The sequence below is a fragment of the Streptopelia decaocto genome (genome assembly GCF_964273445.1).
Source record: "Streptopelia decaocto genome assembly, chromosome: 13".
NCBI lineage: Eukaryota > Metazoa > Chordata > Aves > Columbiformes > Columbidae > Streptopelia > Streptopelia decaocto.
In genome coordinates, this window is record NC_138668.1 from 3,943,882 (window position 1) to 3,961,908 (window position 18,027).

Below are 18,027 nucleotides of genomic sequence, written 5' to 3' on the forward strand. Positions count from 1 at the left end.
TTTAGCTGGGTAAAACATTGTGAAGAGCAAGTTATTGAAATAATAAAAGAGACGGAGACATAAGCATCAGTAATCGGGGAGGGAGACACGGGCTTTTTTTTCTTGATAGCAATGAAGTGTGTTGTTTGGTATCAAACAGAAAGAAAGTCTGTGTGCTACTGGCTGCTTCAGCATGCAGAGGCATCACAGCTTCTGAGGCTGAGCAGTGGTTTCTCTTTCCTCTCCTCTCCTCTCCTCTCCTCTCCTCGCCTCTCCTCTCCTCTCCTCTCCTCTCCTCTCCTCTCCTCTCCTCTCCTCTCCTCTCCTCTCCTCTCCTCTCCTCTCCTCTCCTCTCCTCTCCTCTCCTCTCCTCTCCTCTCCTCTCCTCTCCTCTTTCTCTTTATTTTTTTCTTGTTTCTTTTTCCTTTTTTCCCTTCTCCCCTCTGACTCTACTATGGGGCTCAGTAAAACAACTCAGAACTTAAAGACATAAATAGCAGCCACATTTGGCCTCGCAGCAAAAATCCTGTTATTCTAGCCTCGTGGGATTCCTTCTGTGCCTTCCAATTTCTCCTTCCAGCTTCCTCACCGCCAAAGCTCTGGATTGTCATGTCCCAGCTTGTATCTCTGTACCTGTTTCCTCCTCCACAACTTCTTCCCCTGAGGCTGTTCCTACCCTACACCATTCCTGGCCTGTCTTATGCTGCCCTCTATCCTTGGAATAACCTTTTCCTACGAGCAATAAACCTCATTGCTCTCTCCCAGCTTTCTGACTGCAGATCCAGCGCTGCCCAACCTGTTCCTGTGGGTCTCTCATTCCTGGCACATCCCCAAAACTCTTTTCTGGAAGACTGAAAGCACTGAAAACTGCATTATACTTTGCATTTGGTGCTCCTTCTTGGAACTGAGATTAGCCAGACTCCCGCCTGCCCCAAATCCACAAGGCTGGACCCTTTGGTAGGGCTGAACCTGAAAGGAATTAGTGCTCACAGTGGTAATTCAGCTTTCTGTGGGCAAAAATGTATTTACAGGGTTGCTTTGGATGGCGGGGAGTGGTTGTGCTCAAAGCCTAAGCCCTCAGCGCTGAGCATCCTGCTGATGCCAACTGTATCTTGTTTTTGTAGGAATCCCTGGAAGATCAAATCACCCAGGTGGGTCCTGTTCTGGAGACCTTTGCTAATGCTACAACTATGAGGAAGAATAATTCCTCCCATTTTGTAGGTACCAGCCCTTCACTGCCAGGTCACTGGGAGGTCATACAAAGATGTTCCTTCAGCAGAAATAAAACCAAAAATTATTTTTAAATGCTTCCTCAAGCATTAAGTTAGTTTATATTTACTAACATTCCACACAAAGCCTTATTGTGTCTTATTTTCTTGAACTGGGTTTGTCAGTCAATTTTGTTTTGACTTCATATTTGTATATGTCAAAAGACTAAAAGTTTTGATCAACCCCAAATCAATTGTTTTTCAACTGTTTACTCTGCAAAGATTAAAAAGGCTTTCATTTTTTGCAGATTATTTTTAATTTTGAAATTGTCGGTGAAAACGCAAAACGTTGGGGTTTTCAACTGCAGTCTCATTCCTCTGTGTGCTACATTCTTCTGCCATATGCTGCAGGGAAAGGAGGATTTCTTTAAGCTCTAATACAGAATCCAAGAAGAAAGGGGTTTTTTATAGATCTGATCTTTGGAAAAGATTAAATTTCCTCTCACTGACTTGCAAATTTGCCCCCACAGGCAGTGCTGTCTGTCCCCGCTGAGCACTCGGAATCTCTCAGCTACTTTCAGTTTTCCTACAGATATTGCGATCTTGATTAACAGGCTCATCTTTTATTTTCTCATCCAGGGCATATTTATCTGAATTCACTTTGGTAGCACAGGCAAGCTGGCTGGGGCTAATGCTGAGACTTGTAAGTAAGCACATAATTCTTCATATTAATTTTGCTTTGGGTTTTTTCTTGTGTTGAATGGACCCTGTTCCGATTACATCAGACACTGCAAATCTGAAATGAACCCTGGTAACTTGAAGGATCTGCACTATTGTAAATTAATGTAAATTAAAACAAAATCTGCCCCTACTTCTACAGTGGGGTTGTGTGCTTTGGGTGATGATAAATTTATTTCTTCTTTCTTTAGTTGCCTATGAGACTCTGTGAACACGTAAATGGCACAAAGCCTCCCCCAAAAGTTGTGCACTTCTCATTCTACAATTATATTGCAACCATTACTCACATTCATCAGTACAACACTATAATTGCCTTGCAACCGAGACCCTAAAAATAGCTATCCAGGGAAGGTGCATTGTTCTTTGTGTGCACACGTGCACCAAAGACTAAATTGAGAACCACAAATCCCAGCTCCCAAGGTAAAAAGAGCCCACCGTGTTTCCTGACTAAAGCCCTTTAGCACACAGAAAGAGGAGAGAGGAAACATATGGAATGGTTATTCTTTAATGTGGGATTGTCTGCATCCCTCCTACTTTCAACTCAACACAGATTTGTATCACACCCAGAGACCATATGTTGGATTTGCCTCTCTGGACAGCGGGCCAAGAAGTTTTAGGCTGTTTTACTGGCAGGTTGCAGCTTCTTGCAGCCTGGCCAGGTGAGCAAGGACGTGGACAGACCTTCACTGTGCAAGGAGTAGCACCAGCCCGAGGTCCTTCTGCACCCTTAGTGGCAGATGGAATTGTCCGAGCGCTCCCTGAAATCACCTGGACTAACTAAAATTGAAAAGAAAGGTGGTTTGAGTCAACAAATATTTGTCTGAAGAACCCACATGATGCTGTTCACCAGCAGAGCTGTATGGACAGAAGGCTTCAGCTGAGAGGCAAGAGTGAAAAATGCCCAGCAAGGGCTGCCAGCAAGGGCTGGTGATTTGGTACAGCTGAACAAACTGATATGGTCAGGTTTAAAGGAAGATGTTTGGGTTTTTTTCTGGAAACCGGAAGCCAAAATAAGCATGTTAGCACCTGACAGAATGTATGGACAGATTATAAGGTACAAAATATCTTTTCCAGAGCTCTCCTCAAAAAGAAAGGACACATTTCACAGGTCAGTCTTACAAACCGTTTCCCTCTGTGTTCCAGGTCTAGAGAAGTCACCTGTCGTTTCCCAGGAGGTACCTGAGAGAGATCATCAGATCTTCCACCAGATTGTCTCCAAAAAGAAACTTGAACTTGCTGGCATGGCAATTTGTGTGTGTTATTTGCTCCCTTTAATGCACAAATCCCTGCTCAATCCTCTGTTTCTAGAATAAGAAACCTGCTCACCAGAACTGTACTTGGCTAGAAACTGAAATAGGTTCTCTGCAGCGGGGGTTTGTAACTAATTACCCAGGAAGAAGAGGATTGCAAGTGACTTTTCCTTAGGCAGGCCAGAGTGAGAAAAGAAAGCTGTCTTCCCGTATCTTGATCAATGAATGGTGGGGTTCCGCTTGATCTGGCAGGGCTGCCACTAAGGTAAAAATGATCCTTTTCAGACTGAAGTGTTGAGCTGCTTCACGTCAATCGCTTACGTCTCCTCAGGACAGGAAAGACAGCCAGGACAAGTTTTTCAATACTGCCAAAAAGGTTTGGGTGTTCAATGCCACTTACTTTGACGTGGCTGCTATGTTAAAAGCTCCTAGGTAACCTAACAAATCCCACAAAGGGCTTTTTTCTTAAGTGATGCACTCAAAACATGCTCAGGAATTGAACCCTAGAAAAACCCTCAGTTTCCAGTCAAAAAGCTCACATTATGCCTTGATCATACTGGTGGCAACTGGTGTAATCACCTCTTGCTCTGCCCCTTGCTGCAGAAGCTGCTTCCTGTGCCTGATCCGACTTATTGCCACCGGGTGCATCAAGGTGTGATCACAGCAGACAACACAGATGATGGGCAAGAGCCACTTCTCACTGAAGTAAGTCTGGAGAAACACCAGCGAAATTGAAAATACACCAAACAGCTTGCTGCCTCCCTGGCCTAAGCTTCCCCGATGAATAAAATTCAGCTTTTTCAACCTAAGGATAAATAAGCTACTGAAAGAGCAGCTAGGGATAGCCTAAAGATTTGTTCAGTTGTCTGGAGCCTGACAGTAAAAGATCCACTCCAGAGCAAATGAGCTTGATGTAGCAGTTTCTGGTTGACATTCGATGGCCTGGGGTTTGCAGGCCTTCAAATGAGCTGGTTAAAGGGTTCGTTTGAAGCCTGAAAACCGACATCTGAAAGCTGTGGCAGAGACCATGGGTTAAAACCTGCTCATCTCACATACATATGTAATCTCAAGAAACAGCTTTTGTCAGAGGTAGGCTTGACCCTTTGTCTGGTTTTGACACACATTTTCCTTTTTAATATAATTTTGAAGAATATGTTACTGAAAAGAGCTTATTGGGAATGTCTGCTGGCTCCTGAGACTATTATTACAAGCAGGACTTGAGCTACAGAGAGATCAAACAGTCTCCAGCTGCTGAACTTACAGTGCTCCTTCCAGCAGCTGTCGGTATTTTACAGCTTCCAGGATTTGTCCATTGCAAACAAGCCTTTTGTACAAAGCAGATATGAATTTCATGGCCCCAGATCATGGCTCACGAGTAACACACCACAAGATTCTCTGGCGTGCTCAGAGTCGTGCGCTCCCCCTGCTCCGGGGAGCAAAGCACGATGTTCCAGCAGAGGACACATCCTCCGTGTCTGTGCTGGCCGAGATGTGGGATAATTGCTACAAGGGGATGTTGCTGCTCATGTCCTGCTGATTTTAAAAAGCACGGTGAAAAGCGGAATGAGCTGATATCCCAGATGATATGTTGAAGTTTGCTCATGGTCTCAGAGAGACTTAGAACAACTGCTGTCAAAGCACAGAGTTCTTGGCTAGCATAAATCGGTGTATGAAAGAAAAGCAGAGTGCTGGTTTACAGCAATATTGAGCTACTCTGTCCCATGCGAGTCTGAAGGGACCTGGCTGGTCAAATTTCAATAGGCTGGAAAATTATTTTAGATGTTTAGCACTATGGGCTGGCTTCCAGCTTATGGTGCAGATTAAGAATTCTCTTGCGTGGGTCTCCATCCCTTCTGCCAGGTGGCTTTTGATGTCCTGGGCTGCAGTCCAGAAGAGAAGATCTCTGTTTACAAGCTGACATGGGGTATCACGCACTTGGGCACGATGAAGTTCAAGCAGTAGCCAAGAGAAGAGCAGGCAGAGATGGACAACACAGAGGGAGGCTGAGATCTCACACTTAGTGACAGCAAACCAGGACAAAGCCAGCATGCTAAGAGCTCAGCCAGTTCGCTAAGACTGAAAAAGCTGCTAAAACCAGACTCTTGTTTCCAGAGAATATACAATGACCTTAAACAACACACTGATTTTTTTTTTTTAAATGAACAGATGTGCTATTGAGAGTCAGCGCTGGCACTCACAGCTGTCACGGGGCAGCAGGCCTGGCCAGATGGCTGAGCTCTCAGCGAAGGACTCGATCCTTCTTTGTGGAACAGCCCCGCTCTGCAGGTGTTTCTGGAGCCATGGTGGAGCAAACAGGCACAAACCTCCCACAGCGTATGGGAGCTCAGACGCCTTGTTGGATGTGTGTATTGGTGCCTCTCCTCCAGCCAGCAAGCTCTGCTGGACGGGGTGTGCGGGAAGGGACAGAGATGAGACCTGCTGCCCTTCTGTCCTTCCCTCTGAGGTCCCAGCGGGGCTGGAGAGCTCACCAACCCTCAAAAGCAGAGCCTGAAACTATTTTTCTCAATATAGAATCACAGAATCATAGAATCATTTGGGTTGGAAGAGACCCTTAAGATCATTGAGTCAAACCATAACCTAAATCTAGCACTAACCCATGTCGCTAAGAACCTCGTCTATACGTCTGTTCAACCCCTCTGGGGATGGTGACTCCACCACTGCCCTGGGTAGCCTGTTCCAATGCCTGACAGCCCCTTCTGGGAAGAAATGTTTTCTAATATGCAACAAGGGGATGGGGACAATGAGTGATTTTCTCCTTGTTACTCCGATTAATGTGGTAATCTTCTCTCCAATAGTGGCTGACAGTTGCTCAGCTAATGGATCTGAACTCTGGAAAGCTCCAGAGGAGCATCTCCAGATCGGGAACAAGCTGGAGCAGAAAGGATCCCTCTTAGCACCGTAGTGCCAGAACTGGGGATTTGGCCAGCACGTGCGTGTTCCCCTGATGGCCATCGAAGGCTGCCACCTATAACAGCCGCTACGTTGCCATACCCTGGTCTCTAGCCCTGAGTAAGCTGGACCATGTGCCTAGTAAGGTCAGACATGAGGCCAAGTTCTCAGCATGAATAGATCACATCAAACTTCCATGGGTTTTAAAGCACAGCAACACTGGGGAAAGTACTTTGCTAGTGCAAATTAATGTGTCTCTTGTTGACTTAGAGAAGTTCTGCAGCCAGAGATTGACTCTGCCACGCAGAAATTTGCATCTCCAAAATCCTTTCCAGTAACTATTAATTGAAAATACTGATTGTGCAAATGCAACAGCTGAGCATTTTAACATACAAAGAACAGCAAGGCTGTATCGTGACTCTTCAACATGTTGCCACTGGCCTTAACTAAAAATATAATACTTACAGATATTCTGAAAAGGAACAAAACCCCCAAAATTCAAGCCAAGGTTTGTTTCTAGTAACACAGAGCTGTAGCCAAGCTACCCAAAGGGTGCACCAGCCACAGGATTAAATTCATTTTTGCTTCTGTTGCTTATGTGCTGCTGGAAGAGCCAGAGTCCTGCAGTTCGCTGCAGCTTGTCGAGGCTTTCCTGGGGTATGCGACTTGCCTCTCTGCTGTGTTGTCAAGCAGCCATGCTAATGCTTAGCAGCAGGAACAGTATTTAAGCATATTATCAAACTCCACCAGTTATTCATATCCTCCACTGCACAGACAGAACATGATCAGAGCAGGAATCATGGCCCTTTGCTCTATCTTTTTTACACTCAGCAACTATTTCCTTTCTTTGCTACCCAGCAGGGTTTTGAAAGTGACATTTGACTACGCCAAAATATGTTCTGATTGTGCTTGGTTATACCGGTCTATAAGCTACATTGTCCCCTCTGTCAGAATATCAAAATACGAGCCTAAAAGGTAAAAATACAATCTCTCCACAACATCCTTTCCTTTGGCAATCCTGCAAAATCCTTTATTCAGGGAAAATGGGTTTTCCCAAGACTCCAGGGAGTACATTAATGCTATTCCCCTGACAGCATTAACTCGCATCCTTCCCCTATACCCACAGAGGCTCTCCATGCCTGAGGATTTCCCCACAGAGGACTTCTCCCTCTCTCCACGCAGGTTAACAATCAGAAGTCTGCTTTCTTGTGCACTGCTACAGGGCTATCTCTCGCTGTGTCTGAACGGGTCATGCCTTTTGTCCCCTGCCCCTTTCCAGGTGTGACACAATATCACAGGGTGACTGGAGAAGAACAAGGATCTCCGAAATGAAGCAGCGGTGGGCTTGCTCCAGAAATCCTCTTTAAGGAGGAGGAGGCTGCAGGTGGGGTGAACATTATGTGGTACAATCAATACCGTCAGCTCAATGTGTTGGCAAACAAATGTCATCGATTCTGGTGCCCAGTGCTTCCCCATCATTCTTTTGTAGAAAGGATTAAGCCTGTCCTTATAACACTCCCTTCATCCAGAGCCTGTGTCTGCCTCTGTATATTTCATCTTCGTGCTAAAAGACAATCTAGCTCTGTCCTTGAAAATCCTGCCCCTCCAGCACTGCGAGGCAGGTGGAACACACTGCCTTTGCTCAGCGAAGGCTCAACCGAGCACTGCTGCAGAAACACGCTGCACAGATGGAAGCGTGAGTGCAGTCCCGGCTTAACGACAAGCTGCATAATCCGCTCCTGGCAGCCAGTGGCCTTCTGCTGCCCAGACAAATGTCAGCTTTCCATCAACCAGAAAAACTCGCTGCCTACTTGGATTGTCATCAGCCCAGCCCAGGACTCTGCAGTTAAAAGGTGAATAGGAAGCAGTTTAGGAAACTGCTTTTCAGCTTTCAAGCTATCAAATGGGCAGGGTCAGAATTTATTTCTACTTCCTGCATGTGCAACTCCATCTCAGTCTATGCTAAACTGGTAAAGCAGCACCAGCGTAAGAGAGAGGAGGCTGACTTAGAGTGCAAAAAAATGTGTATGCCAACATATTGTGAGTGCAGCTTCTCTACTTTTCCAAGGACTATGTTCACTTCTGGTTTGAGAATTTCTTTAGAGTAGTAAACAATGAGAAAACAACTTCTAAACCAAAGCAGAATGCAGGTAAAATGGTACACATTTTTATTTGGTCAGTAATTTATCCAGACAGCACTGAAGTGCTAACTTAAGTCAGTTAAGACAGATTTATGTTGGAGGCTACAGTATCCTACTTCAGTGTGACTCCTTTTCAAGAACATCTCTCACGTATTCAGTGCAATAATATTGATTTTAGCTGGTGGCAGCGAGAGGCAGGAAAGAAGGTCCTCTTTTGTGACTGCCTCCAGCTTCCACAGGCTAAGCGATCATTCATGCTTTTGTATTTAAACGGCCATCAGTGCCTTTGTATTCCAGCAGCAGCAGTTTTCAGTTACTGAAACGTGTGCATCTAGTGTCACTTGTGTCATATAAAATGCCCCTGGGTATCTGGGACATTCACAAAGGGCAAAAAGATATGACCCAGGGCTTAGAAGAGGCCTGTGCTGTGCTGGAGCAGTGGCTGGTGACACACGAACACATCTAAAATGTCGCTGTGTTTAGGCAACAGAAACCTCTCTAAAAGATTTGCCCAGGGTCACAGAAGAAGGATATGGCAGAGCAGAGCATTGTGTCCTGGTTCCTTCAGACGCAGGCTGGCACCCGGAGGATGTTGTAGATCTTTCTGAGGCTGGTGTCAGAGGACTTAGATTTGCTGTCCTGAGTGCCAGAAACAGGATGAGAAAGGTCTAGAGAAGCCTGTTAGTGTTTGGCCTTGAAAGTCACAAATGAACAGGAGAAATACATTACAGAAAAAATCCTGTGATATCCAAAGCTGAATGCAAGCTGATACAGTTATGGGCAAGTTCAATTCAGTGTTTTCAGACGCCCTTATTTGCTTTTATTATGCACCGTGCTGCCATTTCAGCCACTCTTGGCTGCTGACAGCCCTGCCTGTCCTCTGCAGCAGCTTCTGTCTCTGGGGGCTGGTCCACTCAGCAAATAAAAGCCAATTGCTGTTATCAGGTCATGGAGTCATTCCTCTAGGCTTGCTGATAGAGAGCAGGTCTTTTCAATGTTAACTCTTTGTATGATGATAATCCCTGAAGGAATAGTTATACAGCATTATAAGCCAGAACCAGGAACATTTACTTGAGATTGTTTCAGGTTCACATCACGCCCAAGGTTGCTTTCACACATGTAAGCTTGTTTCCCTGGGCCACGTAGGACCAGGCTCACTTGCCACCTTGTTGTGTGGATTTTTTTGTTTGTTTTTCCGCAGCTGCGAAACACAAATGACTTTACAATACAGAGGGTTTTCTCTCTCCAGCCTTTGTAACTCCTGTGAAGTTTTTTCACTCCATTTCTCTTTGTCTCATTCCAGGAGCAGCTGAACCAGCCAACAACCGCTTCGAACAGCGCAGCCCTGCATTTCATCCACTGCATTGTTCCAAATGGATTCCGCGAGTCTGGTAGGTGTCTGCAGCACTGCAGAGCAATCGCAGGCAAAGCCACACGGTGCCTTCGGCACAAGCTGCGGTGGGCTGAACAGCAGATCTTTATTCAGGAATGAAAGGAGTTGGGTCACCACTTTGCAGACTACCTGGTACCCCTTCAAGGGAACGTTAGTCTGAGAGATGCTTCCAAGCGCCAGGGCTAGCGACAGGATGTCTAATAAACCTCCCATTTTGTGAGAGAAGCACAAGGAATTAGGAAATACATGAACTGGAACTAGACAAATTGGCACCATTAATTATTAGGCTGCATTGCCTCCTGCAATCCCTTTTTTCTTTTTTGCAGGACCAACCACATAAAGAGTGAATTGCAGAGGGGATGAGTAACATAAGTTTTCACCTATGCTATAGAATAAAGTGGAAGGGCAAGTAATGGAAAGCAGCAAACTGCAAACAAAACCGCTATGAATAGGCAATTACTCATGTTGTTTGAATTCCAACACCATTACAGAACACACATCTTCCACTTTGAGATGCCGGAGGTATCTGTGCAGTGATCTTGCCCATGAGAAACCAGAGGCAGTGAGTACAAATACCTGCTTCTAACCCTTCTGGGTCCCCCTCCAAGAACTTTGCACAGACGGGTGGAAATGTCCACAAGCTTCCTCACCACCAGTATTTGAATGCCGTGCCTGTGGGGCTGGAAAGCAAAACCAGAGATCTCAAGCGCTGGTTAGCCTTTCTGCACCACTGCTAACGGTAGCTCTTATATCATTAGACCTGCCTTTCTCATTTTAGATCCCAAAGGCTGAATCCCAGCACGATCCCTCCAGGGTCAGTGGACAAGAAGAAGGTATCAGAGTTGGCTCTCCTGACCTGGGGGAGAAACAGTACAGAATTGGATGTAACAGTACTGCTACTCCTACCAAATTGAGCTAAATAAATGGATGGCAGTTATGACTCAGCGTGCCTTTGGAGTAGATACAGCTGCAGAGTCGGAGTTTCTACAGCAACCCGCTTCCTCGTGCATAGAATGTTCTCTCTTACACACGCTCCCCAAACTGACTTTGAATCAGACAGTACAGTTAATATAATGCAAATGAAGTGCACCTTAAGCTACGCGATAAATCTCACTTGCTCTTTACTATTCCTTAGTCAGGCAAAAAATCCTACTAACTGATCATTTATCCAATTTAAGACTGGAAAGGAAAACGGAGGGAGACTGTCGCAGCTGTCTAATATTAGCAGCATATATCATTAATTTTGCACATATGCTTTTGTCATAACATAATGAAAGTAGCTATTGCAACAGCCATGCAAAAGGGAGCGCTCTGTTCTTTGCATGAACCTAAAATCTGCATTTTCCAACTTTTGTCATAATTACACAATATTCATCACTCCTCTAGCCTATTTTATCCTTAAATTTCAACTTATGGATGGAGGTTAAAGGGGACCAGACACTGCCCACAGTGGGGAAAGACAGGAGGCAAAAAACACCCTTTCAATTAGCTTCCAGTTTATTTGTATATGTTAACTTGTATATTTCCAGCAGTATTTGTCTCTTCTAGTGCACAAAAACTTGAATTTCTACATTCACAGCAGCATTTTTTAAAGAAATTCAATTCTGTTGTCCTTTTTTCCTATGTTAGCAAACTGCTATGACCCTTCTTGCATGCCAAAAAATTGTGGGGCATCGAGGCTTACTCCATTTGACCACATATCGACTCCAGGTTCTGCTGCGTATAACTGAGCATGAACACTTTGAGTCCCGCTATACACATTGCCTGGAAACAGAATTGTTTCTAAGCCACACACGTTCCGTTTGCTACAGGCTATGCCTGATGGCAATTCAGAGGAATGTCCAGAAGTTTCTGTAGCTGCTTTTCTGGGGAGGGTGGAAATTGTACAGTAGGATGAGGAAAATACTCTGAGGTTGTCCTGTTCTGCAGAATTAAACAGCGGTAATTACAGGCACTGAGAACCTTGGGATGTCTGGGCAGTGAAGATAACGGCAGAGAGAAAAAACCGGCTATGTTCGCTTCGGGAAAGACACTGAGAATGCTGGTGACTTTCTTGTTAATTATTAATAGGGCAAGGGGCCTGAATGATTTCTTTCCTAATCAATGCCAGAAAAGTTAGTAAACAGAGAGAGCCCTGAAATCTAAGGCTAAGCCTGCGACCTCCCAGCAGTGGAAATAGACTGTCTTGGAAATTCAACACCTGGCCTTCCCACTTCTAAAAACAGCACAGAGAGAAATGGTGAGGTTATGAGCATGGGAATACAATATTTCACTATTCATTAACACTTAAAAGCTGAAACAAAGCTGCTTGGTTCCCTTCTCTTAAGCAGAACCGCACTGTCACCATGAAGGGGCAGTTCCGGCTCAGACACTTAGTCCCAGGATGGATAATTCAGTTGGTTTTCTGGTAAGAGAGGAGAGTGTTGATCAAGATACTCAAGCTTAAGTGAAACAAAACTATGTTAAAGCCAATCTTCCACATACAAGTGAAACAAACTCGTTCTGCATTTATATCCGTTCAGAATCTGGAATAGAGTCCTGACTTCTTTGCTGGTGCACAGATCTGCTACTGTGCACTAGAACAACATTTGCTGTGAGCTGTATTACTCACACTATAGATATTAAACCCTCTGCACTAAACAGGTATTTCAGGAAACACCAGGCCTCCCACTGGTATGCAAAAAATACTAAGATCTGATAATAAAAGGACCACCTCAGGGCTTTCAGGGACCATTATAGTAGAAAAGGGTTGTTTTAGGAATGTCACTGCTTGAAGTCCTTACTTCCAGGTGAAGCCTTTGATGAATGTGGCCCAATAGTTGAAGAAAATGTAACTGAAGGAGCTGAGAAGCATCATGTCAAAGACTCGGGAGCTCACAAAACACGTAAAACAGCAGAGGAGCAGATGGCCTCCCTCAGCCAGGAGAAGACCGACCTCCCGTCCAACTGCCAGCTGAGAGTTACCCACAGGGGATGGTTAATGGCTTAGTATTCATTTAAGCAGAGCATCAGCTTTCTCAAATGACTCATAAAGGCTCCTTTTCAGAATATGGAATGAATAAAGAGCATATGGGGATGATGCATGAGGTTCACAGACAGCCTAACTGTATCCAAAATACAGTTAAGTCCTTAGAAAACAGAGGAGACCGAGAGGTCTCAGGCTAAAGCAAAGGAGCTGTTGTCACAAGTCTTGAGTTCTCCTCAGCATGATCTACAATAAGCTAGGGTGGCATCTTAAAATGTAAATTCTTCTTTAAGGACCTGTGTGTGTATAAACAGAAGTTTTTTATGCTATGGCCTGAGTCACGGAGATTCAGATCAACTATAGCAACAGGTATGTTAAAGGAATCTTAATCAACTCTGCAGAAGAGGCAAAATCCTGCATTTCTTGCTAATGGAAGTTTGCTGCCCTAAGAGGCAGGAGTTGTAGCAGCCTTTCTGATGATGAACACTGGATTCCTACCCCTTCAATAGAACAAGAGAACTTGCTGGATGCTGAGGATTCATGATGATGAAATCAAAGGTGGACCTACTGAGCCAGGTGCTGGATAGGAAGGAGCGGATACGAGTGCCAGCAAGGGGATGCTGGAGGATTAACTTAGCGATTTGAAATGTGACTTGGAAGGGCTGGAGATACCTTGGCTAAAACTGAGAAGGAAAAGCAGGTGTAAAGCATGACAGAGAGAGTTTTTTCTGCCTTATTCTTCAGAAAAATGAAGCCTGTCAACCATTACAGCTCCTCTAGTCTGAGCACCCTTTAGGATGCTGATTCACTCAGCTGATCTCCCCCAGAGTTTCTTGTATTGTCTTCCAGCATCTCATTTAACCTGGGATGGTTTTAATTCTACAGTTCACCCTTCTAGCCCATAGTAATAGTCATATCACAGCAATTTTTGAGGATCCCTCTACATCTGCACCTCTTCTGTGTTCTTTATTAATGATATCCACTTTTACGTGGCAATGCTGGTAGGCCTCTAGTTATAAAATGCCCCCCTCCACAGCCATGTAACTGCTTTCCACCCAGCCTTGGGGAATATTTCTTCCTCTCCTGCACCTGAGCTGTTTTTTATTTAATGTAATTGGAGAAGTTTTAAATCTGTACCATAGCAGCCATGTGTCTGTCTGCTGCTTCTTCTGAAGTCAGTGTTAACATCCACAGGATGTTAAACTCGCAGATGCCTCATATGTCTCAGAATTTAATAACCGAATCTCAGATTCCTTCTAAAGAAATACAAGTTTCCAGTGACATTTTGTCCTGATGCTGACAACGGCTTGTGTGATCCACAAAACCTGCGTGATGTTCCCTTTCCTGTCTCTAGGCATTAGACCACAGAGTTTGAACTCTGACTTCAGATCTTTCTGCTAAGAATGACTCAGTCACTAAATTCCAAAGGAACAGGGCTTTGGAGGAAGTTTACCAGGCAGAAATAACCGCTCCATTTTTCTTTAGGTTCTCCCATTCTCATTCTCCCAGTCTGGGGGGGGGGTGGCGGAAACAAGAAACAAACAAAAAACGCAACAACTACAAGAAACACCACACAACAACAACAACAAACCCGAAAAGAAAAACCTTGTCTTCATGATTAAAAATACCTTGAGTCTCCAGTGTGCTGCCCGAACAGGAAGAGGTCCGTGTTTTTTTAGGTATTAACTCACAGCAGCACAGTGAAGTGTTGCCAATTTGTGCCACTGCCCAAAAGAGCTACGTGAACTGCTGAGGGTGAGCAGAATTCTTCCGTAAGAGTCAGTGCTGGACCAAGTTCCTCTGAGACTATTGAAAACACCCACATGAAGGACATACCGCTTTCAGGAAGCACCTCCAGTGAATCTATTCTTCGTGTTTTCAGTCTGTTGCCAGGACAGGGTAGTTCGTTTCTCACCCAACTCTGACCACTAGTCTTGGTCTCTCCCTTCCTAGAAAACTGCAAGGTGAGGAGAACAAGGCGAACCAGCCTACCAAGAACAGCAGCAAACCTACCGCTCAGATGCACAAGGTGAGCTATGCTTGCTATGATCTGTATTTTAGATGGCCCTCTTTGGTCTGTCTTTGCCTTCTTGGGCCCTTCTGATAAACATCACCTGTACATGCTTTACAAAGTTATTTTCTACGCTGATTGCACTTTTTTCAACTAGCTGGAGGACAAATGGGAAGGAGAAAAGAAGATCCATGGCAAGGTGGAAAATGCTCACAGAGAGTGATCTCAGAACGATAACTGATAACCTTAATGAGATGAAAAGAGCCAAACTTGGAAGAGGTTGTAAAGAACTCTCAATTTTAAGAGAATTTCCCAGGGTACAGGATCCAACTGGGTGCAGTTGTGCTACATCATAGCTCTGACAGCATTAGCTACACCTGAAAAGTCACTCGATCATAAGGTCACTGGGGAAATCCACAATCACACCCTGATCTCTTCAGTTTTAACCCAGTGACAAGCAGAAGTACAGTTTAGTAGTTCAGGCAAGCAGAATCACAAATACAGGATTTTTTTCCTTCCTCTGACTCATTGTCTGATATTTGTAATTCATCTGCCACACTCACCCACATATAAAATGTGTATAATCACCGGGAAGTTATGAGGCTTAAATGATTCATGTTTATGTAAGGCCTTATGATCCTCAGATAAAAACTGTTTTAGAAATGCAAAATATTATCACAAATTAGAACTTTATTTTAGTGTCACTATTGACTCCTTTAGTGATGGGTCTGCCAGCACTTCTCTGACAAACCTCGCTTTAGAAATTAACTTCCCAGAATACAAATATCCAACTCTATATTATCCAAACCACTAATTTACCTAGATAAAGAGCTAAGTAGTTAAGGCAATGTGTACAATCATTAATAAATACTGGCAAGCTTTGCTAATTCACATTCTAACACAGCGCTCCACAGGGAGTATGAGATACTTGCGCTTCAGAGCGAGGCCACTGGGATGTTTAAGTGCCAGAAGAAAAATGAAGTACTAGTGTTAGTCCTTCAGAGCTGCAAACAGACTCAATGCCCTGGGGTGCTTGTGCCTTTACTTGCAGAAAAATTAATGATGAGTAAGGAGGAGCTTCAATAAAATAAAAGGGGACTTATGTGCCCTGCCAGTCCCACTGAGGAGACAGGACACTGGATCTCAACCCACTTGCAACAAAGATTAACCTGCTCACTACAGAGCAGAAACACTTGTTTGGCTTAACTCACTGGCTGTAACATCATACCTGTTCTTACCCCACAGTAGCTGCTCCTGCAGCTTATGCCAACTGAGTTGGCATAAAAGATTAGTGCAGACCTCTTAAATGTGCCCTGTTAAAATGGAGTCTGGTGCCGATCGCTCTTTAAACCCTTAAATAACAGAACCAGCTGAGATCTAGTATTTGGTTTTCCCAGGTAGATTTTGAGGTTTTTTCTACAGCAGATTTTGACGACTTCTGTGAAACCTGTTGGCTTGGAAACATTTGCCTTTTTAGCTTCCAGTGACTCAATGGTTCAGCCAGCTCTGAGATCCAGCTTGTCTTGTATTAATATCTTATCCACTCATTCTAAACTCTACTATCTTTGAAGTCTGGGGACCTGCATGCTCACTGCAGATCTCCTGCCATGCTGCTATGGCCAGAAGAAAGGTGATCTGCTGCAGAGACCTCTCCTCTTTTGCTTGCAGGCAGCCAGAGATGGGTGATAGACCTTTTCAGCCACATTAATGCCAAAGGCTCCTGCAGGGCACTCTCCTTAACACCGTGGAAGGAAAGGTGGGAAATAAAAACAGAAATGAGGCCACACTTCACAGGATGCAGTGCTACCATTCAGAATTCTAATATTTCTTCCCCTCTTTCCCACTAGGTGGAGAAACAAGGAAGATTGCCTGGAAGAGGCTGATGTTGCAACAGCTGCTCAGGTCAGACACCTTCCCAGCATCTGAGCATCGTGTCCTTTTCCTCAGAGAATGAGAAATATCGCTTGGGACTCCCCAAAGGAGAAGCTGCTTCAGCAGCTTCTCTGAGCTCCCAAGTGGGCCACATCCCGCAGCCTTTCCCAACCTTCCCCTCATACTGAGGTAAAGCACTGATGCTCCATGAAATTCACTGTGAGCTTTGTTGTTCCTATAGAGTTGGAGTGGAAGGTGATCAGAGATTCATTAGGAAGTTGCTAATTCAGAAGCACACAGGAAAAAGAGGAAGCAGGACTGTTAGGGGTATTTGCTATTGTTTAGCAAGGAAAACACATGGCCTGCAGTCCAGATAATTACGGTGAGATTTAGCAATGAGGCCTAGAGATGGTTAATCTTTCTGGAAGGTACCAGCCACTGACTTTCTAAGGGATTCATACCAAAGATACGATTTGTCCCAAATAAAGAGACTATTAAAGCTAACTAAAAGGCTTCCAGAAGCCTTTCTTATAAAAGCAACCGTGAGGGCCTCACCGAGACTCCTGGGTTGCCAGATCCCAGCTGACAGCGGATCTAACAGAATTGCGAGCGGGATGCTGGGCTGTGGGAGCTGCTTCTTGAGCTGGAGGAACAGCCCTGCAGATCCAGGGAAGCACACAGTTGCCATGGCTGAGATGACAGGGCTTGTGGAGAATCCCCAGGGTGAAAGTGAAGCTGAAGATGGACAAACAGGTCACCAATGCAGGGATGGATGACCCCAGTGAAAGCCTGAAGTCTCTACAGAAATCCCAAGTGAGAAGCCAGCAGTGAATTCCTTACCAAACCATCAATGTAGCCATGGGTGCAGCCATGGGTGCAAGGTAGAATTCAGGCCTCTGCAGTGGGAGCCAACCCCCTGGGATACCAGTGGGATACCAGAAAGCAGCTGTTTGCAGGTGGTGCAGAACACTGTCCGCCTTGGGCATCCCTCGGGCTAAAGATCAGGACACTCTCCACTACCCCTGGCTATTTACACTCATCCCATCATAATTACAACCAACTGGAGTAAACTGAGTTTGCAAGAGGGGTATGATATTTTGGCCCATCAAGACTTACTTGGCACCGTATGATTGACTTCTCTCCTACAGCTGAACCCAGATGCTCACTTTCACAGCTGGAAGACAACCTGTCTGAAGCCAACGTCCAGCTGGCTGAGGTGGAGAAGAGCCAAGCTGAAATTAATGCCATCAGGCTCCAAGGTAAATTCTTTGACAGCTTTGTGCAATGTTACCTCCCTCTGATCCGTCTCTTCCCTTACATTTCACTGAGCTCTGGCAGCCCTGCCCTGACTCCTCCAGCAAATCTGCCCAATCTTTCTAGCTTTCACTTCTCTTTCTCTCCAGTCAGACTGCATCAGTTTCTCTCCTGCTTCTTTATGCAGTTTTCCGACAGCTGAAAGCAGCCACCTGAGTTGGGAGCATGAGGAAGCTCAGAGCAGGCTTAACCAGAATATCTACATAAAGATTTCTCTCACCTTGCAGGCAAATGACGTCAAGAGGC

The 18,027-nt window shown here is 44.9% G+C and overlaps 1 protein-coding gene across 1 annotated transcript in view; it reads left to right on the forward strand.

Moving 5' to 3' along the window:
- The window catches only part of MYH16 (myosin heavy chain 16), a gene marked incomplete at both ends in the record, with an annotated part of 36,324 nt that overhangs the window by 7,863 nt on the left and 10,434 nt on the right, over window positions 1-18,027 (forward strand). Inside the window, 30 exon segments of the mRNA XM_082064678.1 lie at window positions 1,104-1,196; window positions 1,827-1,838; window positions 1,842-1,890; window positions 3,069-3,169; window positions 3,779-3,880; window positions 5,036-5,134; window positions 5,138-5,177; window positions 7,375-7,385; window positions 7,389-7,469; window positions 8,154-8,235; window positions 9,530-9,617; window positions 11,431-11,473; window positions 11,477-11,507; window positions 11,950-12,026; window positions 12,460-12,511; window positions 12,514-12,578; window positions 12,899-12,953; window positions 13,094-13,120; window positions 13,123-13,182; window positions 13,185-13,213; window positions 13,217-13,250; window positions 13,253-13,284; window positions 13,939-13,956; window positions 13,960-14,069; window positions 14,538-14,613; window positions 14,753-14,814; window positions 16,443-16,497; window positions 17,616-17,631; window positions 17,634-17,726; window positions 17,920-18,027. Of these exon segments, the coding sequence (XP_081920804.1) occupies window positions 1,104-1,196; window positions 1,827-1,838; window positions 1,842-1,890; window positions 3,069-3,169; window positions 3,779-3,880; window positions 5,036-5,134; window positions 5,138-5,177; window positions 7,375-7,385; window positions 7,389-7,469; window positions 8,154-8,235; window positions 9,530-9,617; window positions 11,431-11,473; window positions 11,477-11,507; window positions 11,950-12,026; window positions 12,460-12,511; window positions 12,514-12,578; window positions 12,899-12,953; window positions 13,094-13,120; window positions 13,123-13,182; window positions 13,185-13,213; window positions 13,217-13,250; window positions 13,253-13,284; window positions 13,939-13,956; window positions 13,960-14,069; window positions 14,538-14,613; window positions 14,753-14,814; window positions 16,443-16,497; window positions 17,616-17,631; window positions 17,634-17,726; window positions 17,920-18,027 (1,801 nt within the window).